This window comes from Zerene cesonia, chromosome 22, assembly GCF_012273895.1.
Source record: "Zerene cesonia ecotype Mississippi chromosome 22, Zerene_cesonia_1.1, whole genome shotgun sequence".
Taxonomy (NCBI): Eukaryota; Metazoa; Arthropoda; class Insecta; order Lepidoptera; family Pieridae; genus Zerene; species Zerene cesonia.
The window spans coordinates 2,924,933-2,946,382 of NC_052123.1; the positions used below are offsets into that span (position 1 = coordinate 2,924,933).

Genomic DNA, 21,450 nt, shown 5'->3' on the forward strand with positions numbered 1-21,450 from the left:
TGTTAAATATTTTTTGAAGGTTCTCAAGGTTCCTAAAATGAGGAAGGTTCTCAATTCAACTGTATCTTCCAATTTTTGTTACTTGATAACTCCGTGGGTTTCCATCCGATTGGCGTGATTCTTTTTGATAGGAAATTGTTGCCATTTCGACCCATTTAAGAATCTGAAGTGATACCTAGGGATGACAAGGGCCTATTTTGTAGAAAAAAATTATTAAAATTCGAAAGGTTATGTTTTTAATTTGAAAAAGAGGATTTTAATGAAACATTTTATAATTATGTTAAATTCTACGTAAAAGTAATTAAGATAATCACTTTATTACAATTATTGAACGTCAATAAGTTATTTTAGCAATTCATTTGATAACTAGCCAAGTATCGTAACTACCTTGGATATAAAACTAAACTAAAAAATAAATTAATACCATTAGAAACAATAAATTGCAATTCTTAAATGAGGTACTCAATTTCTTGTTGATAACGGGTTCTTAATAGTAATAAAATGTTGATAACTCCAAATTTTCCGGTTACGTAAATTGTCTTTTCAAAAATATATTAAAGCGCAATCCACATAGTATAGTCGCGGCTAGCGACAGTAGTTAGTTAGTTAGTATTACTATGTCATTGCATAATGCATAGTAATATTTATATGTAAAAATTAAGCAATTGAGTAATAAATAAAGTTAAAAGATATGATATACAGACCGTATGTTGAAGTTATACCCACATTACATTACTAGATATTGGCCGCGGTTTGGCTCGGGTTAAGAAGTGTTGTGAACAACTGTGCCCACGAATATGTGGGGGTTGAAATTATCAAATTTCTATCCGGACACCCTTCACCAATCTCCATTTCCGAATTTCAATTCGATCAGTGGAATATTTACAAAGTTTGATACAATAGGTAATCCCCTATTTTATCTCCTTCGAGGAAGAATTTATCAAAATCTTAGTGCGTTCAAACAAACAAACTCTTCAGCTTTATAAAATAAGTATAGATTAAAAGAGACATACTCGAATAAATTTACTTATTATAAATATACTTAAGATTTGTCTATAACATCGTCGCAAAAGCACTTTTCACCCGTTTTTAATAAAAGGGGAGGCTCTCAATTCTACAGAATTTATTCGTGTATCCTCTTTTTTAATTTAGTTTGTGTATAATATTCTAGTGACACAAAACTCATTAAATTACAGCAATTTAACTTCCTACTAATCCTACTAATATTATAAATGCGAAAGTTTATAAGGATGTGTGTGCGTTTGATGCTCTTTCACGCAAAAACTGCTGAACCAATTACAATGAAATTTGGTACGTAGACAGCTGAATAACTGAAATAACATATAGGCAACTTTTTATGCCGTTATTCCTACGGGATACGGACTTACGCGAGTGAAACCGCGGGGCGCAGCTAGTATTCTATAAGACATACATTTTATTCATACAATACTCCGTTGCAATGTGAAGGAAAGGCAAACAAACATACTTTCGCATTTATAATGTTAGTAAGGACATAACTATAATACAATGTAGGTGTTTAAGACTTTAACGTTTTAATCTATGGTGACACAAAATTAGCAACACCCATTACATCATTGGTATATTTTACAACCATAACCGAACATAGTATAAAACAAAATCACTTTCCGCCGTCTGTGTCTGTATGCATCTTTAAAATTATGCAACAGATTTTGATTGGGTTTTTCTAATAGATGGGAGTGATTGAAGAGAGAGGTTTATATGTATATATCATGTATTATAGCACCCGTGCGAAGCCGGGGCGGGTCGCTAGTTATAAAACATTGATGAGTATGTACTTAGTAAAATTTTTATCGATTAATTATTAGCTCTTTAGAAGTGACATCAGTTATATATATTTACTGACTTCTGTTTGTTTTATATTATGCTAGCTGCGCCCCGCAGTTTCACCCGCGTAAGTCTGTATCCCGTAGGAATATCGAGATAAGAAGTTAAATATATGTTATTCCAGTTGTCCAGCTGTCTACGTACCAAATTTCATTGCAATTGGTTCAGTAGTTTTTACGTGAAAGAGCAACAAACACACACACATCCTTACAAACTTTCATATTTATAATATTAGTAGGTTAGTAGGAAGTAGGATAGTAGGATATTTGCTGTCTTCGCTTACCCGATTTTTAATGTTAATTTAAGTACTTAACCGACTTCGACAAGAGGAGGGGAATGCAATTCAAAATTTTTGCGCATAGGGTACCGCTTGTGTGTGACTGTATGTTCTTTGACTCGCCCTACAGCCCAAATAGCTGGACGGATTTTAACATATGAGGTGTCGTTGTAATCATCATTCTGGTAGTGACATATGCTGTATAAATTAACAAAATGGCACCCAAAAATAAAATTAAAGAGGTGTTTTAAGCAATATGCATGTCAAATTAAATTTCATAAAAATACCATTACAATAAAACTAAATAGTTATCAGGCGAGTTTTTTGTTTGCATTATAATTATTCTTGTTTTATTTTATTTATAGATACCTACACACTAGCTGCGTCCCACTTTTTCACTCACAGGCAAAAACCTTTTACAATTACCGTAGTTACCTACGTATCCTACATAAGGGTTGGTTTTTGAGCATTCAAACATTTTCTGTTTAAATTTTATCCGAATCGGTGATCTAAGTCTTGAAAACACTCATACTTTTACATTTAACTGTATTACTAATACATTATAACAGCTGCTTTTGTTTGTATGAAATTTATATAATTAATAGTGTTATAACTCGAATGTACCTATTCGTAGCTATTAAAACCAGGTGATATTGTAATGGCCTGCTAGCACAAAATCTAATTCAAAAATTTCTCAACTCATATTAAATGTTTATTATAAAATAAAGATTTATCTCATATCTTTACAACATCGGCACAGAATCTCAATCAAATAAGATAACACGCAAACAGTAATTCTTTGATACAGCTGCGTATATTTTAATTTTAAATTATTTAGCGAGGTACATATTGTTTGCTATATTTAACTGTACTGAAAAATAAGATTGAAAGTTTGGAATTACAAAGAGTTTGAATTAATTTTGTATGTGGTAGTCGAGCACGCTTCGGCACGAATTGGGCCAGCTCGCACCGGGGAAGTACCACACCCCCACAGAAGACCGGCGTGAAATAGCATTCTGCTGTGTTTCGTTCGGTGAGTGGGGGATCCGGAGGCCCATATCCTTTTCCTAACCCTTCCCAGTCCTTTCCTTTATTCCTCTCGCCAATCCTTCCTTAATCCATTCCCAAAAGTCGGCAATCCATTTGTAGAGGCGTAAGGTTTGCAATGGACCTTATGCCTCTATAAATGTTCATGGGCGGTGGTAGCGCTTACCATCAGGCGACCCACCAGCTCCATTGCCGACTGTGACATAAAAAAAAAAAAAAAAAATGAATCATTAAAATATACCAAATCTAGCCGCTTGCCCTGGCTTCAGCTGACTGAGAAAAATACATAAAGAGACTAGATTTTTGATGTTTCTAGGACATATTGCTCGTGTTCTCTCTCACCACCCTAGCAACACCACGTACACGGGTAATATTTTTCCCGTCACCTACTTCTATACAATGGGTATACGGGTAATTTTTACCCATGTTCCACCACTACTTTTAACATTATAGCAACTGTTCTTCTTTAATATGTAAAGAAAGAAGAGAGAAAGAAAGAAAATACTTTGATTTATTAAACAGTATGACAAAAAAATAATACATACACACAAAAATTAAACAAACACAAAAAAACAATAATATGATAAATAAAATAACAAAACAGTGAGATAATAGTGTGTCCCACACGTTTATAATTTTTCGATAAAATTCCAGATGACAAACACACAAGCGGAGTCGAATTATGTAGACCCGTCGAAGCCACCCCCCCAGCCCCCACCAGATGGCGGGAAGTACACCTTACAGTCACAGAAACAACCTTACGATTTTGTGGCGAATAGAACCACACGGAAACGCAACAAGTAGGTATCATTTATATTCCTCTTTAATTTTCTCAGTTTTGATGGCGTCGTTTGTTTGCAAAGAACGAACCTAACCTAACCCACCCCCTTTTTATATTGGGAAAATTATAGATACCCACGGCCCCCGGGGAAGAGGCCGTGGGTTATGTCGGGTTCCTACAGACTAAGACTGTGTTCCGTCGAGCCGCATAAGTGAAGGGGCCACGGGTACTTGTTGGATCCGTCCGCTACCACCTAATCTACCTCATCAAAAAAAATCTTATTCAGAATTCTCCGAATTTTTAAGGTCTTTTAATCATCAATAAATTAAGCTGATATTTGAAACTTTGTAAAGTACATGTAATGATGTTATGTTTCCATTTGCATACATGATATGACACTTTTTGAATAAATTATTTATATAAATCAGAATTTGTAGGTAGACTAGATAAAAAACCTACAGAATATTTATCAATAATTTACCATCTATTTCAGTTTATTAGAAGCGACAGGCCACTTAATTAAGGGCTGTTTAGGTGGCGGTATAATGGGCATACACGAAGCATTCATGAAGGGTGGTCTATGGACGTCTTTAGTTATGACCATCGTCTTTGGGTTCTATATCTCGTATTGTTTACATGTAAGTTGATCTATTTTATTTATAAAGACAAACACAATCTAAAACATATGTTAATTAGATTTTCGTCACATAATTATCACTATAATATAAAACAAAGACGCTTTCTCTGTCCCTATGTATGCTTAAATCTTTAAAATTACGCAACCGATTTTGATGGTTTTTTTAAAGATAGAGTGATTCAAGAGGAACGTTTATATGTATAAAAACATGCATTAAGTTACTCCAAATGAACGCGTGCGAAGCCGCGAGCAAAAGCTAGTATCTCATAAAAGATGAAGCTCATTTAGCGAAAAAAACAGCTCACAACGAGTTGTAGTCCCAGTAGATAAATAATTGACAAATGTCATTTGTGTAATTCGCTTTATTGCTTGTATTCAAACGCACGTATTCAATCACAGTATAGCAAAATTCGCTACCCAAGTTTGTTTCGTTAGCTTAAATGTAAATGCATGTTTGGGAAAGCTATGAATGAAATACTATTAAAGAGCTATAGATTTGAATTATTCAGTAAACTTTTCAGGGATAAAATAACACCATAGTAGATGTCAAAAATCTTGTGAATACTAGTGGGATAGTTAACCCGACTACACAACATTTACAAATAAAAAAGGATACAATATTTAATAATAAATTAAAACAGCTGGATTTTTAATGTTTCATTAATAGCCCAGCTGTTTTTAAAACAGCGCATATTAAGGTTTTTTTAAACACTACGTCACTGTTATATTAAACAATGCCAGATATCATGCGATACTTAATTAAGTGCTACTTAACGAAGAATCCAGGTTATTCATGAACAGAACTTACTCCTTTCTTAAAGGCCGGCAACACACACACCATACCCCTGGTATTGTGGGTGCAACTGGGCGATGTGGAGCACTTAACATCAGTTGACCCGTCTGCTTGCTTGCCTGCTCTATCACTTAAAAAAAAACAAAAAAAAAAACGGTAGAGTCAAACAGTTAGCAAATACACACACAATTAACGATGATCTTTACAATTTTCAGTTACTAGTGAATTCAGCACAAGTATTGTACACACGGGTGCACGTACCCGAAATGTCGTATCCGGACGTGGCAGAGGCTGCTCTACAAGTGGGACCGTTTCCTAGGTTAAGGAAATATAGCAAGTGGTTCAGGTTTGCTTCATTGATCATTTATTTATTGGAGACTCACTTTTGCGCGCTGCTGCGCACGCGTTAATTTTAGAGAAGTTAAATAGATGTGCATACATATAAAGCTTACACTTGAATCACTATTAAAAAACTGCATCAAAATCCGTTGCGTAGTTTTAAAGATTTAATATACATAGGGATATAAGGACAGAGAAAGCGACTTACTTTATACTATGTAGTGATGATTAGATTGTGTTTCGTGAGTGAGAAGTTTCGTAATATTATTTTGGTTAGTTTTATGTATGTTGCAAAAGTTTCACTATTCAACCGCGTCCCAAAAACGAGCGGCTCTCAAGTTTAGCTCTTAGGTTTGCTGCTCGATGATTTCGTAAATTTCCTCGAGTTTTAAAAGGAATTTTTACACTACCATCGCCCATGAACATATGGGCTATTGCAGACCTTACGCCTTTAAATTGGGAAGGGATTTAGATAGGATTGGCGAGAGGAATGAAGGAAAGGACTGGGAAGGGTAAGGAAAAGCATATGGGCCTCCAGCTCCCCCACTCACCGAACGAAACACAGCAGAATGCTATTTCACGCCGGTCTTCTGTGGGGGTGTGGTACTTCCCCGGTGCGAGCTGGCCCAATTCGTGCCTAAGCATGCTCAACTACCACATACAAAATATATTATCATCCAGTCCCACTTTAAAATCTTTGTACAAAACGATTATTTAAAATTTAAGTATCTTATTTGTGAGAGTTAAGAAAAAATATTATATCTTTATGATTCATGTACTTTCTCTAAACTATTCGTTAATGTTTAAAGTGCGGGAAGATTAAAAAACAAGGTCCTGAAGGTTATCGTAATTAAAATAATATTAAAATAATGTAATCAACATGATTAAGATTATATTTTTTTACAATTGCAGATATGCAGTGGATCTAGCTATTTGCATAGACCTTTTCGGCGCTTGCTGCGTGTACCAAATAATAATTGCGAAAACTCTTAGAGAGATTATAGAACAGAACCAAGATCTAGACTTGAATAATCTAAGACTGTATATATTAGCTCTGTTGATACCAATCCTATTATTGTGTATGATAACCACGTTGAAATATTTAGCGCCTTTTTCATTAATCGCTGACGTTTTTATTGGTGAGTTATGATTACTTTTAAGAATATATACACAAAAAATATTGTCCCAGAAGTAGAACACTCCTTGGGCTACCCGAAGGTGGGGTGCTACGTATATTGTGGTTTTTGGGAATAAATAATTTATAATACTATTATGATTATACATTTTCTTCTCTCTTATGAAGTGTAAGATAATTCTAAGCATATAGGCTTGAATAATTATGATATTCATATTTAGTATTCATTCATTTCAGTTGTTTGTGTCGCTGCAACCGTAGTGTATAGTCTTAGGTCAGCTCCACCCATATCATCAGTGCCCGCTTGGAAAGACGCGGTGGGTTTCTTTGAGTTTTGCGGAATCGTTGTTTTTAGCATGGAGGGTATTGGAGTCATATTACCCATTGAGAACAATATGGAGAGTCCCAAGAAATTCCCCATTGTTATTGGATTAGGTAAGATTGGGTTACAAGCAAAGCCCTGCTGTTACCAGCTGTTGACTATAATTAAAATTAATATAAAACATAAGTAAAACAATTCTGTTGGTATTGATTATAAACAAGATGCCTAGACAAACTCTTTCATTTAAATTTTGTTGTTAAAGTCAATTACAGACCTTACGCCTCAACAAATGGATTGCCGACCTTAAATTGGGAAGGGATTAAGAAAGGATTGGCGAGAGGAATAAAGGACTGGGAAGGGGAAGGAAAAGGATATGGGCCTCCGGCTCCCCCACTCACCGAACGAAACACAGCAGACTGCTATTTCACGCCGGTCGTCTGTGGGGGTGTGGTACTTCCCCGGTGCGAGCCGGCCCAATTCGTGCCGAAGCGTGCTCGACTGCCACATACAGAATCAAAATGAAAGACAATCAAACACTATTTTGATATATAATATCAACAGAGATGTATATTTTGTATCTTATATTAAATTATATTAACCTCGAACGATGGCATGTACTAAACTTTTGAAACCAAGAAACAGTCTCCACCATTGGTGTCCTCAAAGCGCAATTGATAAAAAATTGTTTCAGGTATGACTATTGTTCTGATATTCCTTGTGATGGTCGGATTTTTCGGCTATTGGGGATTTGGTGAGAAATCTGTGTCACCTGTTACATTAAATTTTCCTGGAGATACGTGAGTGTTAAATTAAATTTGTTAATACGAACCGGTGGTATTATTAAAGCTTTGACGATTCAAAAGTGCTTCTATAAGAAGTCTAATTGTATAAATAAATGTTTGAGTTTGAGTTTGAATAAATGTATTGCAAATGGCTTGCCCTTGGCTTTCAAAAAAATTTCTGTCCAGAATATTTGTAAAACAATAGAATATAAAAAATTAATCACTACATCGGACTAATAAATTAATAATTCATTTAAAATAATACTTTTCGTCCATTAACCAGCTTCTTGAAGGTCATTCTAGTGTGGAATCCTATATTATCTGAGTTGGGCCTAATAAAACACAATTTCTAGGAGATTGATGTATAAGAAAGTCCGTTTTCTTGCCTTAATTTTGAAAATAGAACTTCACTATCCTTGACAAAGCTCTCCTTCACAAATTAGGCTCATCATCTTTTATATATGATAAAGATATTAAATTATTACTCTAATAGGTTTCATAAATTCCAGATTTCCAACAATCTTGAAAGCTCTCATGGGTCTTATGATATTCATCACATTTGCTCTCAACTTTTGGGCTCCGTTTAACCTGGTCTGGCACTACGTCTCCAAGAGGCACGACCCAAAGAAGCACTGGATATATGAGAGGATCTACAGAGGATCTTCTGTTATAATTATAACTGCTATTGCCATTGCATTTCCTAATATTGGGAACTTGATGGGATTAGTAAGTTGCCCATCTCTTTAAATTTGGTAACGACTATCGTTTATTTATAATATATTATCGTCTGTAATTACTTCGATACTTAATACCTAATCAAGTCAGTCAGTTTGTTTAGGTTAATAAAGAAATTCTCGATTGAGTTAGATTTTTTTTCTTTCAGCTGGGAGCTTTCTCCTTATCACTAATGGGTTTCATTTTCCCAGCCACAATCGATCTCCTGGTTGTGTGGGAAAACCCTGGCCTGGGAAGATGGAGATGGCGACTTTGGAAGAATATCTTAATTATATTTGTAGGCATCCTTCTGTTAATTGCTGGTACTTACTCTAATGTGAAGGGATTGATAAAAAATTTGTAGAAAAATGATATTTTATTCCAAATAAATAGTTCTAGTTTTCAGGTCGTTAAAAATGAGACACGATAAATTTAATTTGCTATTTTAATAAAATTTTACAAGTAACAAAATACAACAATACAAAAAACATAGTAGTCAAAGAATGTCAAGTAACTCGGATAAAAAATTTAAATCACAATATCTCACACGCGTTCTAATGATATTTGGCACCAATAATTGAAATTTCTACTCAAAAAATCATGTTAATTTCAGAAAAATTATGCGTACATTTTATAATTTATCATCGATAAATAGTAAGGAATTAAAGTGAGAATATACCTCTATCATATAACTGACGATTAATTAATATCGCAATGCATTGCTATCAGGAAAAAGCGCGTTTATAATTACGAATTTTGTCAATCTTTATCATCAGCTCGAGTGGGTAAACCCTCATAATTACTACCTAGTTAATCACTATCGACTCCATGTTTTGTGGACTCGCAATTTTTCAATACGACAAATATAACGCTACAATATACGTATGTACTTATCTAAACACTGCCATCAGTTCGTTGATATTGACCACGGAACCGCATAGCAGCAAGAAGCATCCAATGCAGATCAAAACGAGCGACTTCCACAAACGCCAATAGTATTTCCCGAGACCCGGCCTTTCCCAATTCGTCAGTAGGTATATGATATTGGGCCAAATGAACGCCATGTTGGACAGGCAAAATGTTCCGAGCTGCGAACAATAAAAAAAAATGTTTTAACCAAAACTCTAAACCGCCTTCAAACTGACGGAACTAGAACAAATTTGATGGATTTGAGGAATCAGCTTTCACATAAAAAAAGGAATTAGATTGTAGTGAAATTGTTGCTTAATTTAAGATAAAATATAGCTATATTTATTGCTTTTTAACGGATTTTAAACACGATTTATTCATTATATTATTAACCCGACGTTTCGAACACTTTACAGCGTGCGTGATCACGGGGAGACCGGTTAAAATCCGTTAAAAAGTCTTTAATAACAAAATACTCGCGTAAAATCAAAAAAGAAAATACTATGTATTTATTGATATCATAATTTAATGACATCACTGTCTAAAATGTATAATTCTTTTTCATCAAAAAGGTTTCCAGTTCAGGTCAAGTCTTATTAGACACGAAAAGATCAAGCCAATCGATTGTAAACCCACGTAGTTAATATAAACCCCATAAAAGAACCGTCCCTCTTTCGTTTAAACATAAGTTATATTAAGAGTCAAATCAGTCTGGGTCATTTATATTTCTATTGCAAAGATATGAAATGTACAAGAAAGACGTGAGAGCTTACGAATCCCATCAAAGCGTTGATATTCGGGAACACAATAGCGATACATCCAATCATCGCAACAAACATGGCTCTGTAAATGAGTTCCCACATGAGGTGCTTCTGTTCTGGATGTAAGAACTTCAGGTAGTAGAAACAGAGGTTGAACGGCACCCAAAAGTTCAACGCGTGGGTAATGTAAATCATAACAACGATGAGCACTTTCAATATCTTAGGCCCTCTGTGAAAGAAAAAAGAGATTTGTATGTAGATTGTTAAATGTGTTACGTATTTGTATAGTTGATGAAATTACATTCAGTAAGAATCCTACTAATATTATAAATGCGAATGATTGTAAGGATGTGTGTGTGTTTGTTGCTCTTTCACGCAAAAACTACTGAACCGATTGCAATTAAATTTGGTACGTAGATAGCTGGACAACTGGAATAACATATAGGCAATTTTTTATCCCGATATTCCAACGGCATACGGACTTACGCGGGTGAAACCGCGGAGCGCAGCTAGTGGAATGATGTATTCATATTACTTTCTTATAAACTAACTAGCTGTTGCCCGCGGCTTCACACGCGTTAATCGGAGTAGTTTAATAGATATAATTATACATAATCTTCCTCTTTAATTACTCTATCTATTTAAAAAAAAAAACATCTAAATCTGTTGCGTAGTTTAAACGATTTAAGTATACATAGAGACATAGAGACAGAGAAAGCGACTTTGTTTTATACTATGTAGTGAAGCCTATATCTGTGGCTCAGGAAGTATTAGGTACATAATTATGATGATACATATTTGGTGGTAAAGTCACCGTAAAATTGTAAACATCATTGGATAGAGTTTTACACAATTAGTCGACAGATTAAATTCTCGCGAGGTTGATAAAAACTTTTTTTTGACAGTGACGTAAATATAACGATACGATAAAGTAAATATTTAACATTGATTGATTGATTTTTATGAACGAGTAGGCGACCAACGTTTTTGGACTTTTATACTGGGCTTATTAGTCTATATCAGGCATATAATCGATGCATGTTAATAATATTGAAAAAATAATTTCAAACGGTCTCTGCCAAGAATCCAACAGATCGCACAGGTTTGTTCGAACTGGTGTACCATAATTTATTGTTAATCAACATCACTGGCATCTTGATCTATTTTGGTTGTGTCAACTCAGCTTTATAGGACAAGTGATTGTGAAAAATAACGCATAAAATATGAAAATATAATAAGCGATAAGTTAGAAATAGCAAAAACACTTACGTTGTCATTGGGAAATTCACTGTGATGGGCGACTCGCAATTTTCAAGGAAAGCAGAATATCCAAAGAACGATACCATAAACGTACAGCAGATGATGAGTGACATGCCTTAAATATAATTATCTTATAAATATTGTATACATATGAGGAGCCAGGGCGTTTACCCAGCAGTCGGACAGCCGTGGCTCATTAAAAACAAAAAATATATACATCTGAAAAATTGCCGTCTCAGTGTTCGTTGCCAACGTCCTAAATTATTGGACCGATTTTTATGAAATTGTCAATATCTATTTTTCATATCCCTGATTCTAAATGATGAGGGTAAACCATTAGCTGGGCCATTTAGTAATATTATAAATGAAACTTTGCAAGAAGATCATGTTTTTTACTTTACTACAAACTTTTTTCTTTCAAACAAAAACAATTGATGGATATTATCAGAAAAATCAATGACATTCAGATCAAAATTTTCTGTAGTTCTTTTTATTATAATCACTGCTAGAATTAAGGACAAACTAACCGATACACAAAACAATGGGGTACTTCTTCGGGTTGGCCATATTATTCTCTATGGGTATGACGACACCCGAACAGGACATACTGAACACCGACATGCCGACAAACTCAAAGTAGTTGTAGAGTTTCGTGACTGTCACCAAGCCACTAAACGTCGGATTGTAGACAAACGCATAGTACACCGCCGTGAATATAATGATCACTGAAAATCGAGAATCGATAAACTTCGGAACGCGGGAGCAGGACACGCTTCGGCACGAAGTGGGCCAGCTTGAACTGGAGAAACCAGCGTGAAATAGTCGCATGTAAATGCTTTTATGTTTCACACTTTCAGGTGGAGAGCCAGATACCCGTATCCTTTTCCTCACCCTCACCAATTCTTTTCTTATTTACTGTCGCCATTTCCTTATCCCTTTACCCTGAAGTGCGGGTGAGCATTTACAGAGGTAGTGCCTCTGCGACGGCTCACCCGAATGATCATGGGCGATGGTGATCGCTTACCGTTGGGCTAACCACCAGCAGCATAGCATATAAAAATCCTCTACGTTTCCCACATTACTGAAGTAGTATTAATATTACAACGTTTATTGAACAAGCAAGACCACTAGTACTATACACCCAAATGACTACCAACTAAGGGGTAATCGTATGAAAATTAATAACATGTATAAATTTGACAGAAAATTATACATACAGTCGTTAAAAAAATTAAAATCACTCACAAACAACTATATTTGCGCCTATAGAAAACGGCGCTAGCCATTTGAGATGTGTTATCAAACATATCAGGATTATGGGCGGAATCATACACGCCAAGTACACTCGAAGATCAGGATATCCTAGAAAACATTAATTTAATAAAATGTTAAAACAACAGTACAAGGAATGTTGTGCGGTAACGCATTACATTATATTCGTAAATATGATATTTGTTTATGCATGTTGTTATATATTAGTAGGTATATTGTATGTACCCATATTATATGTTTGTATTTCCATGTATAGCGCACTTAGTATGCTACTTATCAAAACCGCTTTTAGGCTTTGCCTCCTGGGCATTTAAATTTATATTGTGTATAGTTGCCTGGAAGATATGGTTTAGTACCCGTAAGGCTGCCGCTGCGTATCTGTTTTTCGCTAATTTGTATATCTATGTTTTCTATTTGTATTGGTGTATAATAAATAGTTTATTTCATTTTTTTTCATATTTTAAGTGAGTCTAGAGAGCTTTAATTCTATGGATCGTTATAAATTTTCTAGTTTCCAAAATGCAAAGTTATTAACATTGTATTTATCTACTTCTTATACTTCCCCAGTCATTATCTTCTTATATATAAAATTCTCGTGTCACACAATGTTACTTCCCTTGCTGCTCCGAAAGGGGTGGACCGATTCAAATGAAATTTTGTGTGCATATCGGGTAGGTTTGAGAATCAGCCAACATCTATTTTTTATAACCCCAAAATGATAAGAATAAGGCAGAACAGCGTTTGCCGTGTTAGCTAGTATTGTATAAAAATTATACAAAATAACCACAATTGAATACCTAAGTTTTTGCATTACATTGTATGTAATACAAAAACATTTAATTACCTGGTCCAATACTATCCAGTGATGTTTTCTGCGTGTTTTCCACTAGTTGTTTTAATGATTTCGCTATAATTATCTGGTAACAGGCACATGCACCAAACAGATCCAGACATATTATACCGTCAATAGAATACCTGACAAATATCAAAACCTGAAGTTATGACTCTATTTATGTGGTCCATCTATTCGGGGTATCAAATTTTTCAATCATATCACATATTGAGGCAAATTGTTAGGAGATTTCATTTCAATTGCTAGAAATCAATAAATAATGGGAACAAAATTCTTTATGTTGTAACCAAAGCTCCTTTCAGGAGATTTCTTCTATTTATAACTAGTTTCTACCAGCGCCTTTACACAACGATTGTTACGTTACAAGTTATCAAAGCTCACGTCAAGGCTTTCTCAGTCATTATCGTCTTACCATCACGTTATCACTTTGTGACGCACGTCACAGTAAATTCTATATTCCGTAAATAACTAGGCAATCTAGACGTCTGAATTGACTACACACGTACGAACTATGCAAATTGAACCTACTCCGCGAAAACAAACAAGCAAAAAGAAGATCCTACCTAAAGAATCTGGAAAAACGTGCAACTTTGGGGTTGGGACAACACGCCATTGCAGCTTCACCCACATCTGGATAGGACATACTTGGTATACGAGTTCTTCTGTATAATTTTTGTGCAGACATGACGAGAATCTGAAAAATTGTTACTCATGGCAGGACAGTAAAAAAATGGAATACAAGGGAATTAGTTATAAGATAATAATTCTTAAATTACAATAAAATACTTCATTATACACACGTATTATAATTATTACAAACTTTAAAAGTAAATATATACAATACGGAAGGTGACTCAAAAATTTTCTCCCAATTGCAATAAAGTGAAAACACTTACATATAAACAATAGCCCATATAAATACCGAACAAGAAATTGAACGGGACGGCAATCCCAGCTCCCGCTTTCATGTAAGCGACATGGCCACCCAAGATTCCACCACCCAACGCACCTTTCACCATATGCGCTATGGATCCAATGACACTGAAACGGCATTACTTATTTAGCCCGGCCTATTAGAAAATCAGAGTAAAAATACATAATATTATGTCTCTTAACATTTACCCGGTTGGCTTTGGCACATTTCTATATTTTACATAATCAAACGCATCTTCTTCCTCCTGGGTGCTCGCTAAATTACGGAAATTTCCTCTGCCGCCTTGCACAGGTTTTGGACCAGCCTGTTGAATTTAGAATAACAATAGAGTAATCATAAATACGGTTGATTCTATTTACGCTTATATTTACGCATGTATTCATAATATCTGTAAACGCTTATAAATCGAGACGAGAAAAACTTCTAACTTCTTATAATCTCCTTTCATCTATCACACTCTACCTCCAAGCTACTCCAATGTAGAGTTCAAATAGTAAAAACTTCTTTATGAGCTCTCTACGCGATGGAAACTCTTAAAACTGTATTTTTGTATTAGTGTTCACTTTCACAAGCTTGTAAGATTTATAAGTGTAACTAACCATGAATATACGAAATAGTGTCCTATTAATATACACCAATGAAGATTACTTGTATTTATTATCTACAAATAAAGTTTTAGGTAATGCTCACCATTTTTTCTATTTATATAATGCTTTACAGTAAATACATTTCAAAAAATCAAACTGAAAACTTCGAAAGTCTATATTCGTAACGGTTTGAAAAAGAATTCCACAAATGTCTGGTTTATTCTTCTTTCAGAAAATTGTATCTGACTGCCAGAATCCTACTTTATACCAAAGAGTATTACGTGATATTAAATTTAAAACAATTGTGTTGAGTTCCCAATTTGAATCAATTACCATTATATCTAATATCAATGTATCTAGTATCAATGTAGTCTAGTCTCGTGATTAAAGTACAAAAGTAAGACAAAATATTAATTCCAAAAAATCTTTTTTTTTTTATGTCAGTTGGTGGTTCGACTGATGATAAAAGACCACCACTGTTTACGAACGAAACCTTTTACTAGATTCTCGGCCCTGCTCCGTCCGTTTAGACTTTTTTGGAAGATATTTAAATTTTCAAAAGTTATTTATTATATTAATACCGGCGGAGAGAAATCTAACTAACCAAAAATTAATTAAATACCTTCTCAGTCGTTCTTGAGTTATAAGTGGTGTTTGTAATAGAATTTTGTATATCATACGTAATTATTTGTGTAATGTAAATTTAAAATATATTTGGTTAACTGACTTTATTCCTTAGGTAATCAGAAATCTCATTAAATATCCAACCACTCCATTAAAACCATTCCTTACGTATAATTAAAAATCTACGTCAATGGAATATGTTATGAGGAATTTCTTTAAGCTATTTATCTATTTATGACTAAAAGGGGTCACGGTGTATAAGATGATTTAGCATGGCTGCTTTTCAGATTGCATTTTCTAAAATTGATTTTACGGTAGGACGGTAATGAATAACTTTGCTACGTAAATACTTAGTCATAAAAACTATGTCACTCAGTGAATGTCGCATTATCATTTTGTAAAATGAATTTATCAATAGTTGTTATTATACTTATTAGCATAAGTGTATTGACAAATGCAGAAGAGGTAAGTATCAAAATAAATTGCATTGGTGAAATGTTCAGAGTAATGTGTGATTAGACTTGCATCGTTTCACAGGAAGCAAAAGAAGAAAATCGAGACGCTCAAGATGAATATTCCTCCATAGAACTTGGTTCACCAAAAAGTAGTGATGCTACAGAAGAGGTTATATCAAAATCCGAGAGATATGACGGTATTGTGGATATAGACGATATTGTAAGAAGTAGCGAATTCAATAATATGTTTTATCCAGGAACTATTCAAGTTCGACGTTTTGCAGCTCCGTTGAAAGATCACTCTAGTGAGGATCTTTTTAAAGATGCCAAGCTATCAAAGAATGCTGGTGAAAAGAATAGGAGTGGAAAAGAAGAAAAGAAAAGTGCAAAAGAAATGGATAAAAGTGGGAAGAAAGAAGTAAAAAGTGGGAAGAAAGAAGAAAAAAGTGGAAAGACTGAGGAAAAAAGTGGAAAGAATGAAGAAAAAAGTGGAAAGAATAAAGAAAAAAGTGGAAACAATGAAGAGAAAAGTGTAAAGAATGAAAATAAAAGTGGAATAGATGAAAATAAAAATGGGGTGGATGAAGGGAAAACAGAAAAAGAAAAAGATAAGAGTGCAGTACAACAAGAAGAAAATAAAAGTGCAGAAGTGATGAGCAAACCTACCGAAGAAAACAGTAAAACTGGACAAGAAAAAGAAACACGTGCAGTAGAGAAGGACAAAAGTGCAATCCCTGTAGAAGAAGAGAAACGTGGGGGACTTAATATAATTGATATAAAAGCATCAAGAAAAGATGATGATGTATCATCATCACAAGAAAAGTCAGATGAAAGTCCAAAAGGATTTTCGAATACAGCAGATGTATTTGATGATATGGATGACCTTATAGCCCCGTATATTCTAGAAAAATTTAGAAAAACGTATGAGGATGATAATTATGATAAAAATCAATATGCTGAGAACAAAGAAGAACCTTACGACGATGATTTAGTTGACGATGACCTTGCCAATCTTAGTGAGCGACCGAATAGAAGAATGTTCGGTTCGTCACCTATTCCAGATTTCGATAAAGAAAAAGCTCAAATAGCAAAGCCAAGCTTCGACTCATTTAGCACACCGAAACCATTTTTTGGTAATATATTTGTTTTTATCAATAAGTTCATAACGTAAATGAAAAATTTAAATGGGAATGTTTCTTACCTAAATACAAATAATTGTAATTTATTTTCAGGGAATGTAATGCCTCCGCCGCAATTGTTTAAACCAATGATGAGACCGCCTATACCGTATGTCAACAACATGAATCGATTGCCAAATACAAATATTCGTTTACCGCCCCAATTCAATAATTTCCAAAAACCATTCCCCAGACAAAACTTTAACAATTTATTTGGCAAAATTCGTGATTCAACAAACGACGCTCCAGATTTCAACGCTTATAACAATAATTATAATGATATCAATGAATATCCATACACGCCCCCATCAGAAACGTCTAGAAGTGGACGAGCGCCAACAAATCCAATATTCAAAAAGCTAGCCCGAGCTTCGAATAATCCACGACCAATACCTGTCTATTTCAATTTTAAATATCCCATACGGCCACTAACTACGCCTCATAACATTCGCCCTAGGTTAAACATTCCTCCTAATTATAATCCATATTTATTCAGATACAAAAGGTCTCTACGTCAAATGACATAAAATAATACATCTCGATTAAGGTACTTTAAAATCTATTTATAGTTAGACCAAACCAAAATTTATATATTTAATTTTAAATTTAAAGTTTTACAGCCTGCAGATATGATAAAAACAAGCCAAATAACTAATGAATTAAACTTACAAAAGAAACTCATCTGCTTTTTTGCTAAATAACTTTAATAAGAAACCAAATCTCGTGACAAATGGATTTAGTTTATATTATGAAGGCAGTTATTCAAGTAAGTGTAACTTACATGAACTAGTACTGGGGATGAAAAGCGAAGTTAAATTATTGTACCTATTCCTAAATAAATATTATACCTGATGAAATTGCTTATTATTATATAACCCTCATATAATTTTATGAAGATTATCATCATCATCAACCGATATATGTTCCCACTGCTGGGAACGCTGGCCAAGTGCAGGTTGGCAGATATCAGATATTATAGATTTGAGTAGTGGAGATGAAATATACTTGCGAAGATAAATTGAAGTCAATTTATTTTCTGCACACTCGCTTGGTCTTGAACACTCAATTTATCGATTTTAAGTCCGCGGTCCTCATCACTGAGCTACCGCTATTATGATTTTATGAAGATAATATTATGTAAGTTTTACGCTCAAAGACCGAAACTTCTGATCCGAAAAAACAACTCTCAACGCGTTAACTGATTATAGTAAAAGAATCAACGGCATGGCATGGCGGTGAAGAAAAGCCTCGATGCATTCTGAACATTAATTGTTTTAACTTTAAATACCAGTCAGAAAATCCACAAGTTCAGGACAACATTTTCAAATGTTTCTTCACCACCTGAGGACAAACATTTTAAAATTGTACGAATATATCTTTATTAGGTATTTGAAACTTTTTTAAATTTATAAAAATGTTTACTCAGATCCAATTTACGATGGTACAAAAAAGAAACAAAATACGCTCGTTGCTTCGCTTCTCGCTAACTATATTATTGGTAAATTATTCATAATGTTCTTTTATACAGGAACACTAAATATTTTATAATTGTAATGATTTAATGCGAGAAATATTGATTTAGTTATTAACAAATTTTACGTTTATATACGTAGAATCGGTACACATAATTTTTTTTTTTATTTTTATATTGCCATACAGCCAATCTTAGAACGCACTTTTTGCTGGTCGAGACGTCAAATTGACTGCATTTATTTGAATTTGACTTTTAGTTGTAGTTTTCAGCTTGTTTTTTTCAAGGAAAGTGTTATTATTAATTTTTTATGTTATTTTGTGTTATGTTAATTAGGTGAAAGAGGGATAATTCATGAATAAAATGCTATAATTTTATCGATATAATTTAAGTATATTTAAGCAGTCTATTTGATAATAATAAAATGGGTAAACGCTATCACTGTGATTATTGTGATAAAACTATAGTTGCAGCCCCTTCTTCAATAAAAACTCATAACAGAGGAACCTCCCACCAGAAACTAGTTAATGACCACTATCAACAATTTAAAGGTTATTATTATTTTATGTTTCATGACTATTTAGCTTCAAAGAAACAAATTTTGTTGCGTTTCTTAGGATGCCTTAAATTATGAAATTTATGTTCCATTGAGACAAGATAAAAACTCTTTATATTTCTTTAAATAATAAGGACAAAAATAAATCATATGTACTTGTTTACTTCACTGTGTGAACAATCATTTAAGAAATAAGTCAAAGGATGCTAAACATCTCGATTATGTGCTCTTATTTTATAAAATCTGTTATGTTCACATCAGAAGATTTTTTTTTCAGAGCGGTCAATCACCACTGCCCATGAACATTTGCCGAGGGAGTGTCTCTGTAAATACGCTGCCTGCCTTTATGAGTCCCACACCATGTATGAAACGCAGTAGCATGCTACTATTTCACAGCGGTTGTCTGTGGGGTGTGGTACTTTCCTAGTGCAAGCTAGCCCAATTCATGTGAAAGCTTGCTTAACTCCCACATTGAAAATGTATCTATTTCTATGCTATTTTTAACATTTCTATCAATTTTTCAGACCCGGAAATAATTTTACAAGAAGAGAGCACAAAAAAGCCATGCATGCGATATGCAAATGGTCAATGCCCTTTTGGGAGTATTTGTAGATTCTCACATTACTCACAAGAAGAGATAAGGTCTTTACAAAACTATGGTAATAATTTTTATTTAATAATATCTAAAACCTGCCTTTGTTGATTTCTTTGAGTAATCTTCTTAAGTTTCTTTACATGCAAGTTTTTCTACCATGTGTACTCTTCCACTAAATTGCTTTATAATGCTACACTATATCAAAACATTTCAATGACTGTGGATCAATTTAACTTTATATATAATTTTTTATTTAAATACCAAACTATCTATCTAGATGGCTGCTGTGTTGGATAAACCTTAGGGAGCATATATCTGATGTTAATTGTAACATTTTATAACATGATTCCTTTTTTTTTTCACACAGTTTGAAAACATATTTGAGTTTGGTTTTATTTCATACAAATTTCAGCAGCACCCCATTCTCTAGAATTGTTAGTGACACCTATCACTTTCAGAGTGCATGTACAGCTGAAAATAGTACTTTGTCTCTCTCAAGTCATTCAGACTAAGTAGAGTTAAAAAGTTTTTTAATAACCTGCATATGTATGCATATACTAAGCTAACCATAAAGGTCCAAAATGTGTTAAAAATCAACAAAATTTTTTGTTTTAATTAGATTTTGCATTTTGCAGTTGCTCAAAAGAAATTTAAACAACCGGACACAACATCGTCATTTGGAGATATATATGAAAAGATTTCAAAGAAACCAGCTCAAGATGAAACATTAAATGCTGACCACAGTATTATCTATGATACCAACGGTGTGACCCACATTCTACCATGGTCATACAATCCAATATTTGACAATTATGGGCAAAATCTTCCACCCAGCTTGAGAAGATTGAAAATTGAAGATTTTAATGATATCAATATAACTAACTGGGGATAGGTATAGCTTTTGTTGTATTTCCTAACAAGCCATCCAACCCGGCTTCATCCATGGTACTTAATATTATTATAATATAAATTATGTAAGTAATATTGAGTATATACTAAGTACTAAATATTATGTTAGTGGTAAATATTATATGTACAGTTTTGTTAAAAATAGTTATTACTTTCATTTCATCTATTACTTTTTAAAGTATGTCATAGTCGGTAATAGAGCTGGTGGGTCGTCTAAAAGTAAGCAAAACCGGCATTATTTGCCAAGAACAATTTCCTCCTGTGGAATGAACTACCATGTTCGGTGTTCCCAGGCACATTCGATGGGGATACCTGCAAGAAAAAGGTGTATCTATTTCTCAAAGGCCGGCAACACATTCGCGATGCCCGTAACATCGCGAGCGCTTATGGGCG

General features: G+C 34.0%; 3 protein-coding genes across 3 annotated transcripts; 2 read left to right on the plus strand and 1 right to left on the minus strand.

Moving 5' to 3' along the window:
- The first annotated feature begins 3,589 nt into the window (after nt 1-3,589).
- On the plus strand, nt 3,590-9,057 carry LOC119835953 (proton-coupled amino acid transporter-like protein pathetic). Its single transcript, XM_038361086.1, has 9 exons — nt 3,590-3,601; nt 3,845-3,990; nt 4,465-4,609; nt 5,617-5,747; nt 6,653-6,879; nt 7,113-7,310; nt 7,889-7,994; nt 8,489-8,705; nt 8,863-9,057. Exons 1-9 carry the CDS (start codon nt 3,590-3,592, stop codon nt 9,055-9,057), a joined length of 1,377 nt encoding a protein of 458 aa, XP_038217014.1.
- Nucleotides 9,058-9,583: 526 nt separating this feature from the next.
- LOC119835954 (proton-coupled amino acid transporter-like protein CG1139) lies at nt 9,584-14,149 on the minus strand. Its single transcript, XM_038361087.1, has 6 exons — nt 14,130-14,149; nt 13,740-13,870; nt 12,151-12,348; nt 11,633-11,738; nt 10,376-10,592; nt 9,584-9,781 (listed from the first exon to the last, which is right to left on the minus strand). Exons 1-6 carry the CDS (start codon nt 14,147-14,149, stop codon nt 9,584-9,586), a joined length of 870 nt encoding a protein of 289 aa, XP_038217015.1.
- A 5,091-nt stretch (nt 14,150-19,240) lies between these two features.
- Nucleotides 19,241-21,450, plus strand: LOC119836025 (zinc finger matrin-type protein 5). The gene is made up of 3 exons (XM_038361192.1): nt 19,241-19,548; nt 20,078-20,212; nt 20,784-21,450. Exons 1-3 carry the CDS (start codon nt 19,422-19,424, stop codon nt 21,038-21,040), a joined length of 519 nt encoding a protein of 172 aa, XP_038217120.1. The 5' UTR covers nt 19,241-19,421; the 3' UTR covers nt 21,041-21,450.